Raw genomic sequence first — 23,549 nt, forward strand, 5'->3', positions numbered from 1 at the left:
GTGTGTAGAGTTTTGCAAAAATAGCCTGTAGTTTCAAAGATAGTGCCTAAGCAATCAGAAAAAAACTGTCATGGAAAGAATGGTGGAACAGGGAGGGAAAGGGAAGACACCTGTATAAGATCCAGGAAAAGGTGGGGGAGATCCTCAGGTCAACAGAGAAGGGAGGAAGACGTAATCACAAGACTGAAACTGGGACACACAAGGCTCAACAGCACTTTGAAATTAGGGAAACATCCGACTGGGAAGTGTGATCAATGCCAGTAGATGGAGAGAGTGGAACACATCCTATTTCAGTGACAGCGATATGGGAGGGAAAGGGACAGTTTTATTAGTAGGAATAATGGTATTGAACAGCCGAGTTTAATTTAATTGTTAAGAAAACCTTAAGGTAATGATGTATTCCGATAGGGAGAATTGTTTAATTGGATAGGGTTCAACTTCAGACCTTATCCAGCTCTGGTCCACAGTCCAGTAGGTGGCGGTAATGCATCAATAAATTTGGTTGTAAAACGCGATTTACAAACCACTGAGGAAGTGTAAACAGAAGTGAACAACAATTTTCACTTTAGCGTTCTTGTTATTTAGACGTTTATTAACACCCTGGAACTCGAAATATGACTAATTTAACTACACGGCATCACATACTTACCCCAGGTAGTTTTTAATTCGCGTTGGGGACAGGACTTGGTGGTTAGATCTGTTAATAGGTAACTAACGTTAGCTAGCTGCTAACAATGGCTAGCTGTATGTTTTTTCACACTCAAATAGCCTCCATCATGGAAGTGCTAGCGAATGCAGCCGTGGCAGAGGTCTGCAAACTCGTAGACGACAACTATGCAGTTATCCGTTTGGAAATAACTCAAAGACAGAAAGAAAACAGGGCATTGCGGAGGAAACTACAGCTACTGGAACTGAAGGTGGTGCGAGAGCGCGCCCTCGCCAGTCGTCCCGGTAGTGTCAAGATTCTCGACAGACACAGAGGAATCGCAAGAGGTACATTTTTCTGAATGTGGATGCTGCGCGGCGATCTGCGCACGTGTGACTTCAGATGCGTGAACAACAGGTTAACCAGATTTGGGTCTTGGTCAGTTTTGGGATAGTATACAATAACTCCACTTTACTTACTTAACTAACTTGCAAAAAGACAATCATTTTCTAACCAGAATCTTGATTCACTGCATTTCCTATTATAATTGAAAAGAATATGAAGCATGTAACAATCAATCCATCTATAAATAGTATATCAAGAAGTTATGCTTAGTGTCACCTTACATCCTTGACATTTCTAGTGTAAAAACTGTCAATAGTGTATAATATAGCGTTGAGCATTGACAGTACCTAACCACCCCCCCCCCCAATCACACTCTCAGGTGAAGGACATCCCACTGGAGGCCACAGGAGCTTTGTGAAGCCAGCGGGACACAATACATGGAGAGATGACCAACCAATCACTGTTGATGAGGGGAGTGGAACCTCAACCCAGCACGTTATCGTGATAGAGGTCAGTGTAACAGTGTTACAGTACATTTCAGAAAGGCTCCCCTCAGATATTCACTTCCTTACATGTACATCAGCATTTCTCTGTCTGTGAGACTTCACTATGCCATTGTTATCCTATTCAACTCATGTACCTGTAATAACCTCTTGTGTCAGTCTGCAGATACAGAGGCTGTAGGTCCTGGGGTCAAGCTGGAGCGGTCTGAAGGAGAGGAGGACCCACGGCAGCGCAGAGACATCCAGACTGGAGCAGCTGGAGAGCCCCCTGTAGCCACGGAGGACCCCACTACCACCCCAGCCAAGGGCCCGACGCAGCATCACGGAGGTCAGTGGAACGCCGAACGCCGTCCTCAAGTCAGAGACAGACACCAAGACTTTAACTGTAACACAAATACTCTCACACACAGTATCTGACCACAGATCAGACCCAAAGAGACTGAGTCTGGGTAGACTGGGCTGTCCTCCTTCTCCCGGCTCAGAGTACTTATCGGTATTACACCAGAGCCAGGGAACGGTTCATTCCTATGGAGATAGTTACGTGTTAAACACTGGAGGTGATGATCCGTCTTGTTCTTACACCACAGAGATGGACCCTAGCAACATATCCTTGGATTTAGAGACACAGACTGATCTGTCTAGAGGGGACTGGAACCTGTACAGTAGTACTGTATACTGTGAAGGGTGCCTAGATAAGAAAGGGGAGGGTCTGGTCGTAGATGAAGTGACTGTGAAAGTGGAAGGCGACGCTCCTCTGACATGGAATATAGACGAGACAAAGTTAGGAGAAGGACACTCACAGGGCAGCACCAGTGACAACTTAGACTACAGGGAAAGCTTAGAAACAACCCACTCCCCTTTACATACGTTCAGCGGTCCCGACCCAGTGTCCACGTCGATGGGGCCTTCCGATTCACACGGCCGCATCATTTTTGATCAGGTATTGAACTCAAACGACAGATCTAGAGCCGAGACTCAGGGAGGGGGAGCAACATCATGCAATAGTAAAGATAAACGGTTCCTCTGAATGTTCTGTAACAAAGGCTTCAGCTGCACCCAGAAGTTGGAGATCCACCAGAGGGTCCACACAGGGGTGAAACCCTTCAGCTGTACCCAGTGTCATATGCGCTTCGCCCAGGCTGGCAACCTGAAGAGGCACCAGAGGATCCACACAGGGGAGAAACCATACAGTTGCCCCCAGTGTGAAAAGAGGTTCTCCAATCAACACCAACTGAAGATGCACCTGAAGGTCCACACTGGAGAAAGGCCGTTTGCCTGTAATCACTGTGGGAATAGGTTCTCAGAGAGGAGCTACCTCAGGATACACCAAAAGAAAAACCATTCCACTCAATAACATCGAAAGAATCAATTCCACTCGATAGCTTCTGACATTTCAATCCAACCCTGCATTAAAGCTAAACTCAGCAAGATGACATACATGCAAAGTTAATAACAGTAGCGGGTCAATTTGCGCAACAACTAAACATGAGGCTTAACGTCTCTGCGGTTTTGGTACCACAGCTACCACGTTATAGCAACGTGAAGCGAACCCGTGTGCATGCACAGATACTCTGTGTGACTGTGAGAGAGCAAAGTCTAGCATCACGCTCATCAAAATATCTGCAGTTCTGATAGTGGAAACCTCATAGCGCTGAGTCTTCCTTTAAAGACGAAGGTTCTTTTTGATGGTTGTCAGAATAATGGGAATTTTTTTATATTTTTTTATTTCACCTTTATTTAACCAGGTAGGCAAGTTGAGAACATGTTCTCATTTACAATTGCGGCCTGGCCAAGATAAAGCAAAGCAGTTCGACACATACAACAACACAGAGTTGCACATGGAGGAAAACAAACATACAGTCAATAATACAGTAGAAAAATAAGTCTATATACAATGTGAGCAAGTGAGGTGAGATAAGGGAGGTGAAGGCAAAAAAAAGGCCATGGTGGCGAAGTAAATACAATATAGCAAGTAAAACACTGGAATGGTTGATTTGCAGTGGAAGAATGTGCAAAGTAGAGATAGAAATAATGGGAATAACAGATTTGTGTTGAATATTCCTGGGTAGAATATTTTATTCAAGCATTGTGTGATATATAAAGACATATATAAGCTTAATGAGTCTCTTACATAGTGTTTGTACTATGTAGGCAATATGATATTCACAAATGTCTATTTCATTACTTCCATTCAACTGCTTAATTTTTTCCCTCAAGACACTTTTAATGAGAAAATGAATGCATTTCATCAAGTCCATGCAGATTTGTAGTTGAGCCGGAAGTATGTGGTGGTTTTCATATGGTGTATTTAAAACGTGTTTATGCTTAATAAACATTAAATGGGACTTTTCATTCTGAGACTTTCATTGAGACTCTCTTCAGTATACATCACATCTGATCTCACCCTATTCTGCATACACCCAACAGCGCTTTAGAACAAATATACACTTACTAAATATACCTACACTACGGCAGTGACGGTCATGGAATTTTGGATGAAGGTAATTGGCCTGCCACATTGTAAGGCACACATTTTCTCCTCTCCTTCACTCCTGACTGCATGTTCTGCCATAGAAATATGGTGAATAGAACCGGCGTCCCCATTCAAGTCAATGGTGGCATAATACAACATGTTGCTTGTTTCAGCAAGGAGCTACAAAGTTTCATTGCCTTGTTAGGAGTCCACGTTACAGAAAAAATGGACTCAACCGCACAAATGCCTGACCGTCCCATCTTCAGTCCGCTGTTCGTTCCACAATTATATATACAACAGAAATATAAACGCAATATGTAAAGTGTTAGATATTTTCCATATCCACAAAAAATGTGTTTACGTCCCTGTTAGTAAGCATTCCTTGAGGACCAATTAAAATCAGATTACCTCCCTCTCGCAAAGAATGCATCCTCACCTCTTCATTTGAGTAAGAACACTTCAATATTTTATTAAATCAAATGTTATTTTTTGTGTCAAATAGTAAAATACCTGTCACATTATTTAGTAATGACAGAATGCATTTAAAACTTCACAGCACAGTAAAACTTTTGTTTGACAAATACATATATTGATAAGAGTGGGAAAAAAAGGTGCACATGCATTGATAAGCACAACAAAAACAGCATTAACGCTAAGTAATAAAATGAAGATGGTACTTCTAAAATCCTATTTCACACCAGAGCCTGCTGAATTTGCAAGATAACTTTTTCCTTCATTTTGATTTCGGCACAAATGAAAATGTGGCACTGACCCACCCATGGATTGATGTTTCAGTGTTACGCAGTTCCAAGCCTGCTAGAGTTAGCGGGCAGGCGGATGAGCAATATCCACCGCTGTAGTACTGATGAAGCCTGAGCTGGATTGTGAAACCCTGAGTAGATCTAGCTGGCTTTGTATGATACACCTCTGAGGGAGTGTATGTCTGTGTAATCTGTATCACCTGTCTCTTCCAGGAGGAGGAGGGTCCAGAGGTGCTGCTGTTGAAGGATGAGGGGTGTAAGGAGGGTCTGGGGAACCCTGAGAGGACCATGGTCATGGAGGACAACCAAACAACACCTCCTCCTGAACCCACAGAGGAACCAGCTGAGCAGCACAGGACCACACACAGTCTCACTGAGGTGAGCCCACTGTAAACTACTGTCTGAATGGTATTAGGTCAGTGCCTGTATCCACAAAGTGTCTCAGAGCAGGAGTGCCGATCTCGGATCAGTTTTACCTTTTAGATCGTAATGAATAAGACTATATAGACAGGTGGTGAACTGATCCTCGATCAGCACTTCTACTCTGAAACTTCGTTCGGGCCACTATCCATAAAGCGACTCAAAGTAGAAAATTGGTCGTACGTGCTGAGAAGATACATTTTACTCCTACTCTTACGGGTAAAAATAGAAGCGATGCATGAAACCTCTTTAGTCATGAGTCCCACCTAGTCGACAGATATTTAGGAGACCTCATGAGATGTCCTAACCAGTTAAGAGTTATCAGCAGGTGTTTTGATAATATGAAAATGCAGCGAGTCAGTGGTTCCTGCGCCATAGACAGGCAATTGCTTTAGAGTTGTTCATTTTGTTTGTTGATATTTCTATATGATCAATCAAATGATCTAGACCTACATGCAACAGTATCTCTTGCGCGTTTGACAATGATTTCACGAGGTCTATTTCATATGCTATGCTTAATTACCTACATGTTCTTTTAAATTATCCATTTGGAGCTTAACATCAAAGCTGCTCAAAAATATGCCCTAAGCCTTTAATGGAGTGAGCACTTGTCAATCACTCGAGTCGGACACTCTTTTGGCCAAAATGAGAATTGAGATGATCAGAGCGCACTTGTATCCCAACTGGAACTTGTCAATATTCCAAAACCAGTGTTTAATTTGAGGAGCAGGATCCGTTTTGGACCGTTTCGTTCCGGTACCTTGAAGAGGAGTGAGACAACATTCCACAATCAATCAGCAGCCTGATCAACTCTATGCAAAGGAGATGTGTCGCAAAGGTTATTCGTGCCAACATTTTAAGCAATAAATAAGAGTAGGCAAAGTGATCGCGTCAGTCGGAAATTACATTTGATGTACAGTCCCATTCACTGTGGTTGTCTGAAGCGTGCTATAGAGTTCACAGCGGGCGATGCCTCATCGCGATTGTTGCAAATGATGGGGAATAACCAATGTCAATAAGCATCATCACGGTCTCTCCTTTGCGGTACCTCAAACTGTCATGATTGCCAGCTGAAAACTTATGAGTTGATTTTACTCCTGGCTCAGACTGTCTGGGCAGTGTCTTAACATCATCCTAAAAACAACTCTGAGCTGTTTTTTGTTGTTGTCATCTTAAAACAGGTTTTAACAGTACTCCTAAGACCTTTTCTGAGATGGTTTGTGGATACATTTTGTCTTAAGTGTGGCACCATGCCTTTCAATTATCAAACCATTAAAGATTGTCAAGTAGTCACATCAACTAACACGTTTGCATAGTACTCATAGCAATCCCTCATTACCCAATCAGAAGATGCTCCATAGCAGGGTGGTCATATCAGATTTTTTGATCCAACATCCTCTCACTCTGTATCTCTTACAGTCAGTAGACATGGTGGATGGGAAGATTGATCTGCTGCTGGTCAAAGAGGAGACAATAGAAGACGGAGCAGAGAGCATTGATCTGCTGAGTGGACTAAAGATGTGGGAGCAAGGTAAGGGAGACATACTCACACAGTTTATTAGGTACACCATCCCGTTCACGAAAATGATTTGCTTCTGCAGACAGTGATTCACGTGGCCGTGGCTTGCTATATAAAGCAGGCAGACAGGCACCGAGGTATTCCGTTACTGTTTGTTTGAACGTTAGAATGGGCAAAACGAGTAACCTAAGCGACTTTGAGCGTTGTATGATCGTTGGGCCAGGCGCGCCGGTTCCAGTATCTCAGAAACGGCCTCCTGGGCTTTTCACGCACAACAGTGTCTAGGGTTTACTGAGAATGTGCGATCAAGAAAAAAAACATCCAATCAGTGGTTGTCCTCTGGGTGAAAAAAACGTCTAGAACCGTGCAAGCTAACAGGCGGGTCACAAACAGGCAAATAAAATGGCGCAGTACAAGAGTGGTGTGCAGAACGGCATCTCGGAACGTACAACTCGTCGGTCCTTGTCATGGATGGGCTATTGCAGCAGACGACCACACCAGGTTCCACTCAGATCAGCTAAAAACAAGAAGAAGTGGCTCCAGTGGGCACGCGATCACCAACACTGGACAATTGAGGAGTGGAAAAACATTGGCTGGTCGGACGAATCCCTGTTCCTGTTGCCTCATGCTGATGGCAGTCAGGATTTGGCGTAAGCAGCATGGGTCCAGGGCTCCATACTGCCTGGTGTCAACGCTACAGGCTGGTAGTGTAAGGGTGTGGGAAATGTTTTCCTGGCACGTTAGGTTCCTTGATACCAACTAAGCAACATTTGAATGCCACAGCGTATCTGTAGCTATTCTGGAGGGAAAGGTGGGTCCAAACTGGTACTAGATGGGTGTACCTAATAAAATGGCCACTGAGTGTATAGCCTACTTAAAAAAATTAAAAATTAAAAAATATTTTATTATTATTTATTTATTACTTATTATTACTTATTTACAATGACGGCCTACTGGGGAACAGTGGGTTAACGGACTTGTTCAGGGGCAAAACGACAGATTTTTACCTTGTCAGCTTGGGGATTCGATCCAGCAACCTTTCGGTTACTGGCCCAACGCTCTAACCACTAGGAATAGTGGTTAGAGCGTTGGGAATAGAGGGAATAGAATAGATATTCAATGGGAATAGTTATTCAATGGGAATAGTGATGTACCTGGCTATAATTATTTCTTAATTTTCTTCATTCATAAAATGAAACTTATATTTACATGCAAAAATAATTTAGGAACTTGACCAGGTAATTGACTCAAACTCCATATGTAGACTTCTCTGACATGTTTGTAAAGTCTATTTTGTAACCTCTTCCTGTAGGTGGTTGGCTGGAGGCTAACAGAGGAGACTGGCCAGCCATCTTGGTATCCCAGGCGGCTGCATCCAAGGGCTCAGGGGATGACATCACTGTGCAATCCAGGACCAGAGGCGACATAGTGGAGGTCAGTGGATGGGACAGCGTCCTCAACTCTGGGCTGGTGAACAACACTGTTAACCACAACCAGAAACAGACAGTTGAACACAAAACAACAACCGAACTTAGTCTTCATGGCAACAGACTGGATGAAACCAGGATGAGGCGTAGATTTGGTCTGCAGGGACGGGGAGGTGTCTGTATGCGGCAGGAGAGATCAGACACAGACACGGCTAGCGATGCTCCGTCCTGCTCCTATAGTTGTGATTCAGAGAGACTGATGGCACCTCAGGTTAACCCCCTAACAGGTTCTGCCTTCAGCCTGCCTTCTATAGGATCTATCAACTGGAACATGGACCCTGCGACAACACAGACACTCCCTGGCCTTCGTCCTCCTCACACTCTCCTAATGTTAAACCAGACCTCAGACAATGCCAGTGCCTCAACACTAAATGGCTACACAAGCCCATTGACAAATGACAGTAGTGGAGATGGAATCTGTGGGAAAGCCTTCAGTTTCCCCAAACAGGTGGAGATCCACCAGAGGATTCACACGGGGGAGAAACCATTCGGCTGCCAACTGTGCCGGGCCACTTTCTCACACTCATTCAACCTGAAGAGACACCAGAGGGTCCACACAGGGGAGAAACCCTTCAGCTGCCCTCAGTGTGAGAAAAGGTTCTCACACCAGCACCAGCTGAAGATGCACCTGAAGGTCCACACAGGAGAGAGGCCATTCGCCTGTCTGCACTGCGGGAAGAGGTTCTCAGAGAGAAGCTACCTCAGGATACACCAGCAGAAAATGCACACAGCCCGAGTATTATGACATGTAAATGTAGTACTAGTTAGTTTAGGATGTAGTAGGGAACTGGATGAGGTGAACTGAGGAAAGAATGAGTATGATGAAGCAGAGTAGATCATATGGTAGGTGTGATAGCATTTTTACAGAGACTTCACTAATGAAAAGTGACAACCTTGTCCTGTTGTTTAATGCTTTATTCAGGTTTACTTGACATGAAGTAGTGAAGCAATGTGTACATTTTGACATATTTAGTTATAGAGGTGTTTTTAATATATTTTTTAAATCAGCTCTTTTGTTTTTAATAACATCAAGTTTTTTTATTGCAAATGTCTACCATTTATAAGCCAAGGATTTGCAGATTGACTGACCGTTTAACACTTTTTGGCTTAGCTAGCTTTTGTTTACAAAATGCATCTGGACACAGTACCATCTTTTTTTGATTTCACCTGGTTGCCAATTCCAGATCTTTTAAGAACATTATTTGATGAGTCGCGTGAGAGGAATGGGAGCTAGAGGAATCCACTAGTGCTGAGGGCTCGTAACGAAGGACTACCGGCTACTATTCTGAACCGAACGCGGTGAGCTTTCTGGTGCCCAGAGCTGCTGGAGCATCACCTCAGTGGCTGCTACACAGAGGAGACGTCCAGTGGCTATAAGATTCAGGCTGGTTCCCAGAGTTACCCTCTACAAGATCGTCAGCAAGACTTCGTCACCATCCTCTGTCTAGCTCCCTTCGCTCAAGCCGTGAACTGACCCTCTCCGTTTTCGGAGGATGCCGCTTTCAAAGACTTGGCCCGCTATTGGTTGACCCGTCATGATATATCGCTTGTTTGTTTCTTTTTGCTCTTGAAGCGCATTGAGATTCTATGAAAAGCGCCATAGAAATGTAATAAATTATTATTAATGTAATGTTGAACCTTTTCCAAAGTATTCTAAAATTAATTTCATCAAAGCACGTGTACCAGATTTACAGAAAAGTAAATAGTGCGAAGTTATTCTACTTGTCACATGTATTGTTTTGTGCAATAAAAGTACTGTAATTCACATTATGTGAGTATGACCATTTCGTTGAAATTAACCTGTCTAGGACTAGGGTGCCGCTCGCGGCACACCCCCCCCACCCCCACTGAAAAGGCAGAGCCGCGAAATTCAAAAAAAATATTTTTTTTAAATATTTAACTTTCACACATTAAAGTCCAATACAGCTAATGAAAGACACAGATCTTGTGAATCCAGCCAACATGTCCGATTTTTAAAATGTTTTACAGGGAAGACACAATATGTAAAGATGTAAATCTATTACCTAAAAACACATTAGCATAATCCACCATCTTTACTTTGTCCACCAACACCAGTAGCTATCACCAATTCGGCTAAACTAAGATATTTATAGCCCCTAACCAAGAAAAAAACTCATCAGATGACAGTCTGATAACATATTTATGGTATGGGATAGGTTTTGTTAGAAAAATGTGCATATTTCAGGTAGATGGCATAGTTTACAATTGCACCCACCGTCACAAATGGACTAGAATAATTACAATGAGCAACGTGTTTACCTAACTACTAATCATCAAACATTTCGTAAAAATACACAGCATACACTAATCGAAAGACACAGATCCTGTGAATACAGACAATATTTCAGATTTTCTAAGTGTCTTACAGCGAAAACACAATAAATCGTTATATTAGCATAGCACATGTGCAAACATTACCCCAGCATTGATTCTAGCCAAAGAGAGCGATAACGTAAACATCGCCAAAATATATTATTTTTTTCACTAACCTTCTCAGAATTCTTCAGATGACACCCCTGTAACATCACATTACAACATACATATACAGTTTGTTCGAAAATGTGCATATTTAGCCACCAAAATCATGGTTACACAATGACAAAAGTAGCCCAGCTGGTGAGAAAATGTCCGTGCGCCATATTAGACAGTGATCTACTCGTATACATAAATACTCATAAACGTGACTAAAAAATATAGGGTGGACAGCGATTGATAGACAATTTAATTCTTAATACAATCGCGGAATTACATTTTTTAAATTATCCTTACTTTTCAATACAGTTTGCGCCAAGCGAAGCTACGTCAAAAAACATGGCGTCCTAAGCCACTAACATTTTTCGACAGAAACACGATTTATCATAATAAAAATTTCCTACTTTGAGCTGTTCTTCCATCAGTATCTTGGGCAAAGGATCCTTTCTTGGGTCTAATCGTCTTTTGGTGGAAAGCTGTCCTCTTGCCATGTGGAAATGCCAACTGCGTTCGGGATGAACTGGAAGCGTGCCCAACGATTCACAGCGTTTCAGAAATAAATGTCCCAAAATCGCACTAAACGGATATAAATTGCTATAAAACGCTTTAAATTAACTACCTTATGATGTTTTTAACTCCTATAACGAGTAAAAACATGACCGGAGAAATATAACAGGCTAAACTAACGCTTGGAAAAATAGCAGGTCGATGTCCTGACGCAGCTGGAAAGGAGCTCCTACCTACAGGGTTTTTTAATTTATAGTGCCTGTGATTGCGCAATCGACCCCATTCAAATCGTCATCACGTAAAGGCCTCCAGGGGAAGACGTAAGCAGTGTCCGTATACTCATAGGAATAACATTGGCCTTAAAACTGACTCCAGAACAGTGGCCAAAATTTCTGAAATCTGACTCCATGTCAGGGAAATTGCTGTAGAATGGGTTCTGTTCCACTTAGAGACAAAATTTCAACTCCTATAGAAACTATAGACTGTTTTCTATCCAATAATAATAACAATATGCATATTGTACGATCAAGAATTTTGTAGGAAGCCGTTTCAAAAATTACACGATTACCATAAATAGTGACAACAGCGCCCCCAGCCATAACAGGTTAAATACAAAATTGACTCTGTGCTGATTGACTTGGTTATTTTTTTTATCATTGCAGGGACTGAGTTTCCCTTATCTCAGGCTAAAACCAAAACATTATACTTAATTCTTGAATCAACGCAGATGGACATTTTCTATAATAAACTCCAATGGCTCCATATTGTTAGGTACTTGAATCACAGTGTTAAAGATGGGCTTGACTGTGGTTAACATTTATAATATCATGTTTCTGTGTGTACAGCAAAGAGTTTCTTATATAAACCTTTACATTCTCTTCTGTACAATTTGTGTTTACAGTCTGCAGTCCATGAGGACCTGCTGATATCCGGTGTTGCTGGCAGGAGAGACTGGACCTCTGAAGTGGCTGGTCACAAACCCTGGCCCCGGATCAGAACCCTGGATCAGGAGCCATCACGCTTCCTTCCCGAGTTGGAACCAGGACCGAACCGTAAGGGACAGACACTCCACCACCACACAGAACACAACCAGGGGACAGGTGGACTGAACAACCTCAGTCCTGGTGGTCATCAGAGAGACAGAGGCTCCAGTCAGGGATCCAGTCTGCAGCCCAGAACCTTCTCTTCGCAGTCTCAGTGTAGGGATGGAGCAGGGCCTGGGGCTGATAGAAATAGACCCTCCTGTTCCTTTGATACAAACACCACAGTATCCATGATGAACAGAGCAGGTCACCCTGGGCTTCAGCTTTCACAGGGAATGGTGGGAGACCCACCTGGTGGGGTCTGGGTTCATAGAAAGCCTGGGTCTAGCCTTCCTCAGTTACCTCAGGATTACCCCACCAATACAGACAGGGTCAGGATGGGTGTTCACCACAAGAGGTACCTAGCCTATAACACAGCACATAATCCCAACAACACCCAAACAATGGCTAAAGGTCAAGGAGGGAGCTCAAAGACTAACCACCTGAGGGTGGTGGCTCCTGCTTCTACCTCTTCTGGTGTCATTGGGTCACAACGTGGGAGGCTGAGCATTAGGACGGACAGCGACAAACCGTATGCCTGCCCCACGTGTGGTAAGCGCTTTGCTAAGGTGAAATATGTGAAGCAGCACCAGACCATTCACACCAATGAGAGGCCCTTCAAGTGCAAACTATGTTACAAGAGCTTCTCCCGCCTGAGTAACCTTATCAGACATAGGAGTGTCCACAATGGGGAGAAATCGTAGCAGTGTGTCTTGAGATGTACACAGAGAATATCTGGGAACCATTCTTTAGCTGAAATATTATAGTGATCATGTAAAGTAGGGCTAGGCGGAATATTATATTTTACTATATACCAGTAGTTTGGCTTTTTACTTGTATAACGGTCGTGTTAAGCCAGTGTTTTTATAGTTTATTCCGTTTGCTACTTGAGTTGTCTCCCTCTCCTTCCACACACACCAAGCCCTGCACTCGGTGTCACTCAAGGGAGAGCATGTTTTGCTGCTACCACGAGTCACAACTACCACTTGCAATGACAGTCTGCATGGTCAATGCATTCTATCATTTCACTATTCGTTTGTGTATCTTACTGTCTGCAAACAGCTAGTTTGTCTTTTCTTAGCAAGGTGTGGTTAAAATAAATCGTATTAGCTCATGCTCATCGCACCTAGTCAGAGAAAACGTAGCTATCTAGCCGGATACCTGGTGTAGGCCGAGATCAGCATGTTTGTGCAACGGTATATCCTAAATCGAAGAGGAACAGGCAAAGCATAAATATTTCAGCGACAGTAAGCGAAACATTTCATGTAACGTTAATTAGGGTCCACTGGGAAACACTGACCAACACTGGTTCCTACCCTGTCACAATGACCTTCCCTGGCTTTTTAATTCGTTATGTCAAACGCTGCATTCAAAGTGACCACTATATTACAGATTTTGTTTGAAGTTTTATTAAACAGTATAAAACCCATCAGAATGTACAAAGCCCCATTTATTTGCGTATTTAGAATTAGAATTTCCTTCGAACATATAGGGTTCTGTTCTTGCCACCGATATGATCTAGCCAGCCGTTCTTTTTAGGTAATTTACTGCTCTGAGTTTGAAAGGGGTTTCACTAGATAACACAGCCAAAGTCAAAATTGTCTACATCATAAAAATACATGAAAATAAAAATTTGCTTTCTGGACTTAATTTAAGGTTAGGCATAATGTTAGTGTTGTGGTTAAGGTTAGGTTTAAAATCAATGTTTAGAGAAATTGTAGAAATAGGCAGAGTTCAGCGATAATGACTTTTTAGCTGTGTACGCTAGAGAAAATGATTGAAATATACTAATCATGACTACGTTGATGTGTAACGTAATAAACATTACCGTAAGTCAATGAACAGCACGCACACCCTTTTTATTTGCCACGCCCTTAGAGCCATGACGCCAACCAATAATATCCTTTCTCTAAAGTGCAAACGAAAGTAAACAGTGACCAAGAACAATTTAAACTTGAGCGTTTTCTATTGTTATTTAGACGATTATTAACGACATGGAACTCAAAATATGACTAATTTAACGGCGAAGCATCACATACTTACCCCCATGTAATATTTAATTCGCGTTGGAGAGGACTTGGTTGATATATGTTATCTAGGTAAGGCTAGTTACTGTACCTGCTAACAATGGCTAACGTTACTAACTGTATGGTTTTTCACACTCAAATAGCCTCCATCATGGAGGTGCTAGCGAATGCAGCCGTGGCAGATATCTGTAAACTCGTAGACGACGACTATGCAGTGTTTCGTTTGGAAATAACTCATAGCCAAAAAGAAAACAGGACATTGCGGAGGAAACTACAGCTACTGGAACTGAAGTTGGAACAGGAGCGCGCAGAGAGGACAACGAGAGAGCGCGTCCTCGCCAGTCGTCCCAGTAGTGTCAAGATCCTTGGTCGATACAGAGGAATGGCAAGAGGTACTTTTTGCAGAAGGCTGCGGGACCTGTCGCCCAGTTCCCTTCAGCGCATATGTTCCGATGTGTTATCTGGAATTGGGTCTTGGTCAGTTGCTGGATAGTATGCAATACTAGCCCCTGATTACAAAGCACTATTTTATTTTACCAGGCAGGTCAATTAAGAACAAATTATTGCACAAAGACAAAAACTATTCTAACCAGATTCTTGATGTACTGAATTTCATATTATTATATACAATGAAAACAATGTGAAGCATGGCAGATAATACATCGATCAATAAATTGTGTATCAAGAAGTTATAAGAAGTGTTACCTTACATCCTTGCCAATTGTAGACGGTCAATAGTATACAAATAGCGTTGAGCATTGACAGTACCTAACTTAACCACCCTTTCCCCCCCAATCCCTCTCTTACATGAAGGACATCTCACTGGAGGCCACAGGAGCTTTGTGAAGCCAGCGGGACACAATGTGTGGAGAAATGACCAACCCATAGTTATAGATGAGGGGAGTGGAACCTCAACCCAGCATGTTATCGTGATCGAGGTTAGTGTCATAGTGTGACATAACATTTTAAGTACAGGAAATGTGGCCTGTTCACTTGCTTACATGTACATCCTTATTTATCTGCCAATGGGGAGCTTGTGAGACTTCCCTATGATATTGTTTTCCGAGTCTACTAATGTACCGATAATAACCTCCTCTCCTCTTGTGTCAGTCTGCAGATGTAGAGGCTGCAGGTCCTGGGGTCAAGCAGGAGAGGTCTGAAGGAGAGGAAGACCCACGGCACAGCGGAGACATCCAGACTGGAGCAGCTGCCGGAGTAGCGCACCCTGTAATATATATATATTACGAAATTTGGTTGTGCATCAGCAGTTAATCTTATGTCAGTCACTGACTGCTGCTCAATTAGCCCACATCAGCTAACATTTTTAAGATTGGTAAGTTAGTCCAGCCAGCTATCTAAACTTGTAGTGATCATGGTCAAATTACCAACCAGGGGGCCCCCATTGATTTTGTTCGTCACTCTCACATCATATTCAAAACTGCAAACATTTCTCTCCACCCCATCGCAAAATGTGTAGAGTCAGGGATCGCGACTCAGTGTCCACGTCGATGGCACCTTCCGATTCACACAGACCCGTCCTTTTCGTTTAGGTTTGAAATTCAATTTAGTAGGTATTAAGATGGTGCCGAAGAGGATGGCTGAATTTTTACATGCTCCTAATTGCTATTTTGTTCGTTTTTTTGCGTTGTTGAACTTATTTTGTATATAATGTTGCTGCTACCGTCCCTTATGACCAAAAATAACTTATCGACATCAGAACAGCGATTACTCACCTCGAACTAGAAGAAGCTTTTTCCTTTAACGAGTTCGATGAGAAGGATATACTGCTTTCCCGGGAACAGGCCCAAATCCCCGTCATTTGCGTGAAGAAAAGATGGAGGAAAGGGGGGCGCAGGTCGGGCTGCCTTCTGAGAATCCGTAGGCGAGCGAGTAAACTCCCACTGCCATGCGTTCTACTGCCTAACGTGCAATCATTGGAAAATAAAATTGATGACCTACGATTAAGATTATCCTACCAACGGGACATTAAAAACTGTAATATCTTATGTTTCACCGAGTGTTGGCTGAACGACGAGATGGATAATATAGAGCTGGCAGGATTTTCCACGCATCGGCAGAACAGAGAAGAAGCTACATCTGGTAAGACGTGGGTCGGGGGTGTGTGTCTATTTGTCAATAACAGCTGGTATGCAATGTCTAATATTAAAGAAGTCTCGAGGTATTGCTCGCCTGAGGTAGAGTACCTTAAGATAAGCTGTAGACCACACTATCTACCAAGAGTTCTCTATATTATTCGTAGCCTTCTATTTACCACCACAGACCGATGCTGGCACTAAGACTGCACTCAACCAACCATAAGCAAACAAGAAAATGCTCATCCAGAAGCTGCGCTCCTAGTGGCCGGGGACTTTAATGCAGGCAAACTTACATTTGTTTTACCACATTTTTACCAGCATGTCACATGTGCAACCAGAGGGGGAAAAACCAGACCACCTTTACTGCACACACAGATGCATACAAAGCTCTCCCCCGCCTAACATTTGGCAAATCTGACCATAATTCTATCCTCCTGATTCCTGCTTACAAGCAAAAACTAAAGCAGGAAGTACCAGTGACTCGCTCAATACGGAAGTGGTCAGATGATGCAGATGCTACGCTACAGGACTGTTTTGCTAGCACAGACTGGAATATGTTCCGGGATTTATCCAGTGACATTGAGGAGTATACCACCTCAGTCATCAGCTTCATCAATAAGTGTATTGACGGCGCCGTCCCCACAGTGACAGTATGTACAAATCCCAACCAGAAGCCATGGATTACAGGCAACATCCGCATCGAGCTAAAGGCAAGAGCTGCCACTTTCAAGGAGCGGGACTCTAACCCGGAAGCTTATAAGAAATCCCGCTATGTCCTCAGACGAACCATCAAACAAGCAAAGCGTCAATACAAGATTAAGATTGAATCCTACTACACTGGCTCTGACGTTCGTCGGCTGTGGCAGGGCTTAAAAAAAATTACGGACTACCAAGGGAAACCCAGATGCGAGCTGCCCAGTGACGCAAGCCTACCAAACGAGATAAATGCCTTTAATGCTCGCGTCGAGGCAAGCACCACTGAAGCATGCACGAGAGCACCAGCCTGTTCTGGATGACTGTGTGATAACGCTCTCGGTAGCCGATGTGAGCAAGACCTTTAAACAGGTCCACATTCACAAAGCCATGGGGCCAGATGGATTACCAGGACATGTACTCAAAGCATGCCAGACCGTGAAGTGTCTTCACTGACATTTTCAACATCTCCCTGACCGAGTCTATAATACCTACATGTTTGAAGCAGACCACCATAGTCCCTGTGCCCAAGGAAGTGAAGGTAACCTGCCTAAATGATTACCGCCCCATAGCACTCACGTTGGTAGCCATGAAGTGCTTTGAAAGGCTGGTCATGGCTCACATCAACAGCATTCTTCCGGATACCCTAGACCCACTCAAATTCTCATATCGCCCCAACAGATCCACAGATGGTGCAATCTCAATTGCACTCCACACTGCCCTTTCCCACCTGGACAAAAGGAACACCTATGTGAGAATGCTGTTCATTGACTACAGCTCAGCGTTCAACACTATAGTGCCCACAAAGCTCATCACTAAGCTAAGGACCCTGGGACTAAACACCTCCCTCTACAACTGGATCCTGGACTTCTTGACGGGCCGCCCCCAGGTGGTACGGGTAGGCAACAACATGTCTGCCATGCTGATCCTCAACACTGGGGCCCCTCAGGGGTGTGTACTTAGTCCCCACCGGTACTCCCTGTTCACCCATGACTGCGTGGCCAAACACGACTCCAACACCATCATTAAGTTTGCTGATGACACAAGTGGTAAGCCTGATCACCGACAACGATGAGACAGCCTATAGGGAGGAGGTCAGAGACCTGGCAGTGTGGTGCACCAGGACAACCACCTCTCCCTCAATGTGAGCAAGACAAAGGAGGTGATCGTGGACTACAAGAAAATGCAGGCCGAATAGGCCCCCATTAACATCGACAGGGCTGTAGTGGAGCAGGTTGAGAGCTTCAAGTTCCTTGGTGTCCACATCACCAACAAACTATCATGGTCCAAACACATCAAGACAGTCGTGAAGAGGGCACAACAAAACCTTTTCCCCCCCAGGAGACTGAAAAGATTTGGCATGGGTCCCCAGATCCTCAAAGTTCTACAGCTGCACCATCGAGAGCATCCTAACTGGTCACGGCCTAGTATGGCAACTGCTCAGCAACTGACCGTAAGGTGCTACAGAGGGTATTGCGTACGGTCCAATACAACACTGGGGCCAAGCTTCCTGCCATCCAGGACCTCTATACCAGGCGGTGTCAGAGGAAGGCCCTAAATATTGTCAGACTCCAGTCAGACTGTTTTCTCTGCTACCGCACGGCAAGCGGTACCGGAGCGCCAAGTCTAGGACCAAAAGGCTCCTTAACAGCTTCTACCCCCAAGCCATAAGACTTCTGAACAATGAATCAAATGGCTACCGGACTATTTACATTAACCCCCCCCTCCCCCCATTTGTTTTGTACACTGCTGCTATTTGCTGTTTTATTATCTATGCATAGTCATTTCACCCCTACCTACATGTCAAATTACCTCGACTAACCTGTACCCTTGCACACTGACTCGGTACCGGTACCCCCTTTTTATAGCCTTTATTGTGTTACTTTTTATAATTTTTCTACTTTTAGTTTATTTGGTAAATATTTTCTTAACTCTTCTTGAACTGCACTGTTGGTTAAGGGCTTGTAAGTAAGCATTTCACAGTAAGGGCTACACTTGTTGTATTTGGCGCATGTGAATATTTGATTTGATTTTAATTTATTGTCAGCAGAAAAGATCCACAGATGCATTTGGAATAACGAGAGTAACAGATTTCAGTGTTGAATATTCCTGTGTAAAATATTGCATCCAGGCATTGTGACTTTTGACTTATCATAGCTGACTATTTACCCACATCATATTTATGTCCACAATGATGGGTTTAACAACAATTAAGTCATTCTGTAACTACAGTATAGAACTCAAACGTAGTGAGGATGGGTAAACGCTCCATGTTGAAAGTGGGTTTGTCTGTATCACCTGTTTCTTCCAGGAGGAGGGTCCCGAGTTGCTGCTGGTGAAGGAGGAGGGGTGTGAGGAGGGTCTGGGGGACCCTGAGGGGATCATGATCATGGAGGACAACCAGACTACACCTCCTCCTGAGCTGCACAGTACCACACATAGTCTCACTGAGGTGAGCCCACTGTGAACTACTGTCTGTATGGTATTAGGTCAGGGCCTGTATTCACAAACCCTCTCAGAGAATGAGTGCTGATCTAGGATCAGTTTAGCCTTTTAGATAATTATGAATACGGTTATGTAGATGGGTGGGAAACTGATCCTGTATCAGTACTCCTACTCTGAGACTCTTTGTGGATCCGGGCCCAGGTCTTCATTAATTTAGTGTGAGACCATGTCTTTGCAATGTTCAAGCCATGAAAGAGTGTCAAGTAGTAAAATCAACTAACACTTTTGCATAGTACTCAGCAATCCCTCATTGCCAAATCAAAATATGCTCCCAATCAGATGGTGATCCTATCAGATTTCTTGATCCAACATCCTCTCACTCTGTATCTCTTACAGTCAGTAGACATGGAGGATGGGAAGCCTGATCTGCTGCTGGTCAAAGAGGAGACAATAGAAGATGGACCAGAGAGCATTGATCTGCTGAGTGGACTAAAGATGGGGGAGCAAGGTAAGGGAGAAATACATATAGCCTACATACAGTAATAGATATTCAATGGGAATAGTGATGCACCTGGCTATGTGTTCTTATTTTTCTTCATTCATAAAATTTTATCAATACAACTTATGTTTACATACAAAAACATACAGGTGGTTGGCTAGAGGCTAACAGAGGAGACTGGGCATCCATCTTGGATTCCCAGACCGGTCCAGCCACTGAGCAGTCAAGGACCAGAGGTGACATAGTGGAGTCCGGTGGATGGGACAGCGTCCTCAACTCAGGGCTGGGGAACAACGCTGTTAACCACAACCAGAAACAGACTGTCGAACACAAAACAACAACCAAACTTAGTATACATGACAACAGACTGGATGAGACCAGGGCAAGGCGTAGATTTGGTCTGCGGGGACGAGGAGGTGTATATATGCAGCAGGAGAGAACAGATACAGACTCAGCTAGCGATGCTCCATCCTGCTCCTATAGTTGTGATTCAGAGAGACTGATGGCGCCTCAGGTTAACCCCCTAACAGATGCTGCCTTCAGCCTGCCTTCTATAGGATCTATCAACTGGAACATGGACCCTGCGACAACACAGACACTCCCTGGCTTTCATCCTCCTCACACTCTCCTGATGTTAAACCAGACTTCAGACAATGCCAGTGCCTCAACACTAAATGGCTACACAAGCCCATTGACAAATGACGGTAATAGTAACTCTATTAGTAGATCCGGTGGCAAAGAGAAGCGCTTTCTGTGTCCATTCTGTGGGAAAGCTTTCAGTTTCCCCAAACAGGTGGAGATCCACCAGAGGATGCACACAGGGGAAAAACCGTTCGGCTGCCACCTGTGCCGGGCCAGTTTCTCCGACTCGTCCAACCTGAAGAGGCACCAGAGAGTCCACACAGGGGAGAAACCGTTCAGCTGCCCCCAGTGTGAGAAGAGGTTTTCCCACCAGCACCATCTGAAGAAGCACCTGAAGGTCCACACAGGAGAAAGGCTGTAGGCACTGCGAGAAGAGGATCTCAGAGAGGAGCTACCTCAGGATACACCAGCAGAAAATGCACACGGCCCATGTACATGTAATGTAATACTAGTTAGTTTGTAGTTAATTCTGTTGGTTTTGGATTTTTATTTTATTTTACCGTTATTTTACCAGGTAAGTTGACTGAGAACACGTTCTCATTTGCAGCAACGACCTGGGGAATAGTTACAGGGGAGAGGAGGGGGATGAATGAGCCAATTGTAAATGTAGTAGGGAGCTGGATGAGGTGAACTGAGGAAAGAATGAGTATGATGAGGTAGAGTAGTGATGTTGAACCTTTTACAAAGTATTCTAAAAATGTATTTTTTTATCAAAGGGAGGGTACCAGATGTCCAGAAAAGGTAAAGTGAGAACATAGTGAGAAGTTATTATACTTGTCACAGATTGTTTTTAAAAGTAGGGTAGAGTGGGGTAAGTTGAGCCATTTCATACATTCAGGGAGCTTGCAATTGGCATGGTGGCGGTGGGGTTATTGTATGGGCAGGCATAAGCTACGGACAACAAACACAATTGCATTTTAATTGTTGGCAATTTGAATACACAGAGATCTGTGACCAACAGATGCACATCTGTATTTCCTGTCATGTGAAATCCATTGATTAGGGCCTATTGAATTTATTTCAATTGACGGATTTCCGTATATGAACTGTAACTCAGGACATTTTTTGAAATTGTTGCATATTGCATTTTATATTTTTGTTCAGTATATTTCAGGATGTTGTGTATCCCTGGAAATAATCTGAATGTATTTAAACATTACAGTTTTGAAAACATAGGCCACTTTTTTTTAACAAGCTATTGGCACAACTTACCCCGGGTATGGGGTAAGTTGAGCTGCAGAACAGGGTAAGCTACACATTTTTGTTCTGTACCATTTTTATTTACCAAACAACTTTTTGAAGAAAAAAAAAACAAAAAGATAAAGAAATTCAACACAATTTATTTTTGGTATTTTAAGCATTTTTAACACAAGCTTAACACCTAACATAGTGTCCTCCAAGCTCGTCACTAAGCTAAGGACCCTGCGACTGAACACCTTCCTCTGCAACTGGATCCTGGACTTCCTGACGGGCCTCCCCCAGGTGGCGAGGGTAGACGACAACACATCCATTACACTGATAATTAACACGGAGGCCCCACAAGGGTGCATCCTCAGCCCCTCCTGTACTCCCTCTATACCCACGACTGCGTGGCCTCACACAGTTCCAACTCCATCATGAAGTTCACTGACGACATGACAGTAGTAGGCCTGATTACCAACAACGACGAGATGGCCTACAGAGAGGAGGTAGGCACTCTTATGGTGTGGTGCCAGGTAAATAACCTCTCCCTAAAAATCAGCAAACCAGGAGGAACCAGGCTGGATGCCCCCATCATCATCAACGGGACTGCCATGGAGAAGGTCAAAAACGTTTAAGTTCCTCGGCGTACACATCTCCAAGGAGCTGAAATGGTCAAACCACACAGACACTGTGGTGAAGAAGGCAAGACTGCGAGTCTTCAACCTCAGGAGGCTGAAGAAATGATGCCTGTCCCTGAGGGTCCTCACAGTGTTCTACAAGAGCACCATTGAGAGCACACTGTCGAGCTGCATCACAGCCTGGTATGGCAACTCCACCGCCGCTGACCGCAAGTCTCTACAGAAGATGGTACGCTCATTTGAACACAACATTGGGTTCACACTGCCTGTCCTCCGGGACACCTACAACACCAGGTGTTGACAGGAAGGCCAAGAAGATCATCAGGGACCTCAGCCACCCGAGCAATTGCCTGTTCTCCCCGCTTCCATCACTCAGACGCGGACAGTACTGCAAAAACTGTCAGACTGGCCTATAGCTTCTACACCCAGACCATCAGGCTGCTGAATAATCAGCGCTAGACAGCTACCCCGCCCCCCCGGATTTCCTACCCGCTGCCCCCCCCCCCCCCCATGAGCACTCTTCACCCCCCCAACTGACATTTACCCTGCCCCCACCCCCCAATGGACATTTATCTTTGTTGCGGTTGTAAATATGTATATTATAATTTTTTTGTATCGTTTCATTCACTTCTTTTTGACCTGCACTGTTGAAGCTCAGAGCTTAAAAATGTCACCGTACCCTGCTGTTACACAAATTACACCTGTGCATGTGACTAATAAACTAATCTAATCAATACCTGGGGCTGACAAACGTCTCTCTCTATGATACAAACACCACAGTATCCATGATGAACAGGGCAGGTCACCCTGGGCTTCAGCCTTCACAGAGAGTGGTGGGAGACCCCCCTAGTGGCAGTCTATCAGGAAGTCTCTTATCTAATGCCTAGTGACTGGGTCTGTAAAAAGCCTCAAGTTGGACCCTATTTTGACACTACCAATACAGATCGTGTCAGGATGGGCGTTCACCACAAGCGGTACCTAGTCTATAGCACAACACACAATCCTAACAACACCCAAACAATGGCTAGAGGTCAAGGAGGGAGCTCAAAGACTAACACCCTGAGTGTGGTGGCTCCTGCTTCTACCTCCTC

The 23,549-nt window shown here is 43.9% G+C and overlaps 1 protein-coding gene and 1 pseudogene across 5 annotated transcripts; both read left to right on the forward strand.

Moving 5' to 3' along the window:
- The first annotated feature begins 69 nt into the window (after positions 1 to 69).
- On the forward strand, positions 70 to 21,956 carry LOC129841394 (zinc finger protein 184-like). Of its 5 annotated transcripts, XM_055909654.1 has the most exons (6): positions 12,087 to 14,655; positions 15,077 to 15,201; positions 15,374 to 16,363; positions 19,364 to 19,504; positions 19,894 to 20,005; positions 20,146 to 21,956. In XM_055909654.1, exons 4-6 carry the CDS (start codon positions 19,436 to 19,438, stop codon positions 20,997 to 20,999), a joined length of 1,035 nt encoding a protein of 344 aa, XP_055765629.1. In that variant the 5' UTR covers positions 12,087 to 14,655; positions 15,077 to 15,201; positions 15,374 to 16,363; positions 19,364 to 19,435; the 3' UTR covers positions 21,000 to 21,956. The 5 variants fall into 5 exon arrangements, with proteins under 5 accessions (XP_055765631.1, XP_055765630.1, XP_055765627.1 ...); XM_055909655.1 differs by lacking the exons at positions 12,087 to 14,655; positions 15,077 to 15,201 and adding an exon at positions 901 to 1,501; XM_055909656.1 differs by lacking the exons at positions 12,087 to 14,655; positions 15,077 to 15,201; positions 15,374 to 16,363; ... (1 more) ...; positions 19,894 to 20,005; positions 20,146 to 21,956 and adding exons at positions 70 to 993; positions 1,371 to 1,501; positions 1,654 to 1,822; positions 4,942 to 5,060.
- LOC129841397 (oocyte zinc finger protein XlCOF20-like) lies at positions 1,817 to 3,839 on the forward strand (annotated as a pseudogene).
- Positions 21,957 to 23,549: the final 1,593 nt, after the last annotated feature.

The sequence above is a fragment of the Salvelinus fontinalis genome, chromosome 42 (genome assembly GCF_029448725.1).
Source record: "Salvelinus fontinalis isolate EN_2023a chromosome 42, ASM2944872v1, whole genome shotgun sequence".
NCBI classification, from domain to species: domain Eukaryota; kingdom Metazoa; phylum Chordata; class Actinopteri; order Salmoniformes; family Salmonidae; genus Salvelinus; species Salvelinus fontinalis.

Bases quoted from the DNA above. Each gene is read 5' to 3' on its own strand.
- LOC129841394 (XM_055909652.1), top strand. From the start codon at position 5,017: ATGGTCATGGAGGACAACCAAACAACACCTCCTCCTGAACCCACAGAG. The intron at 5,107-6,567 runs GTGAGCCCACTG...TATCTCTTACAG, and splicing joins CCACACACAGTCTCACTGAG to TCAGTAGACATGGTGGATGG. The intron at 6,680-7,979 runs GTAAGGGAGACA...CTCTTCCTGTAG, and splicing joins ACTAAAGATGTGGGAGCAAG to GTGGTTGGCTGGAGGCTAAC.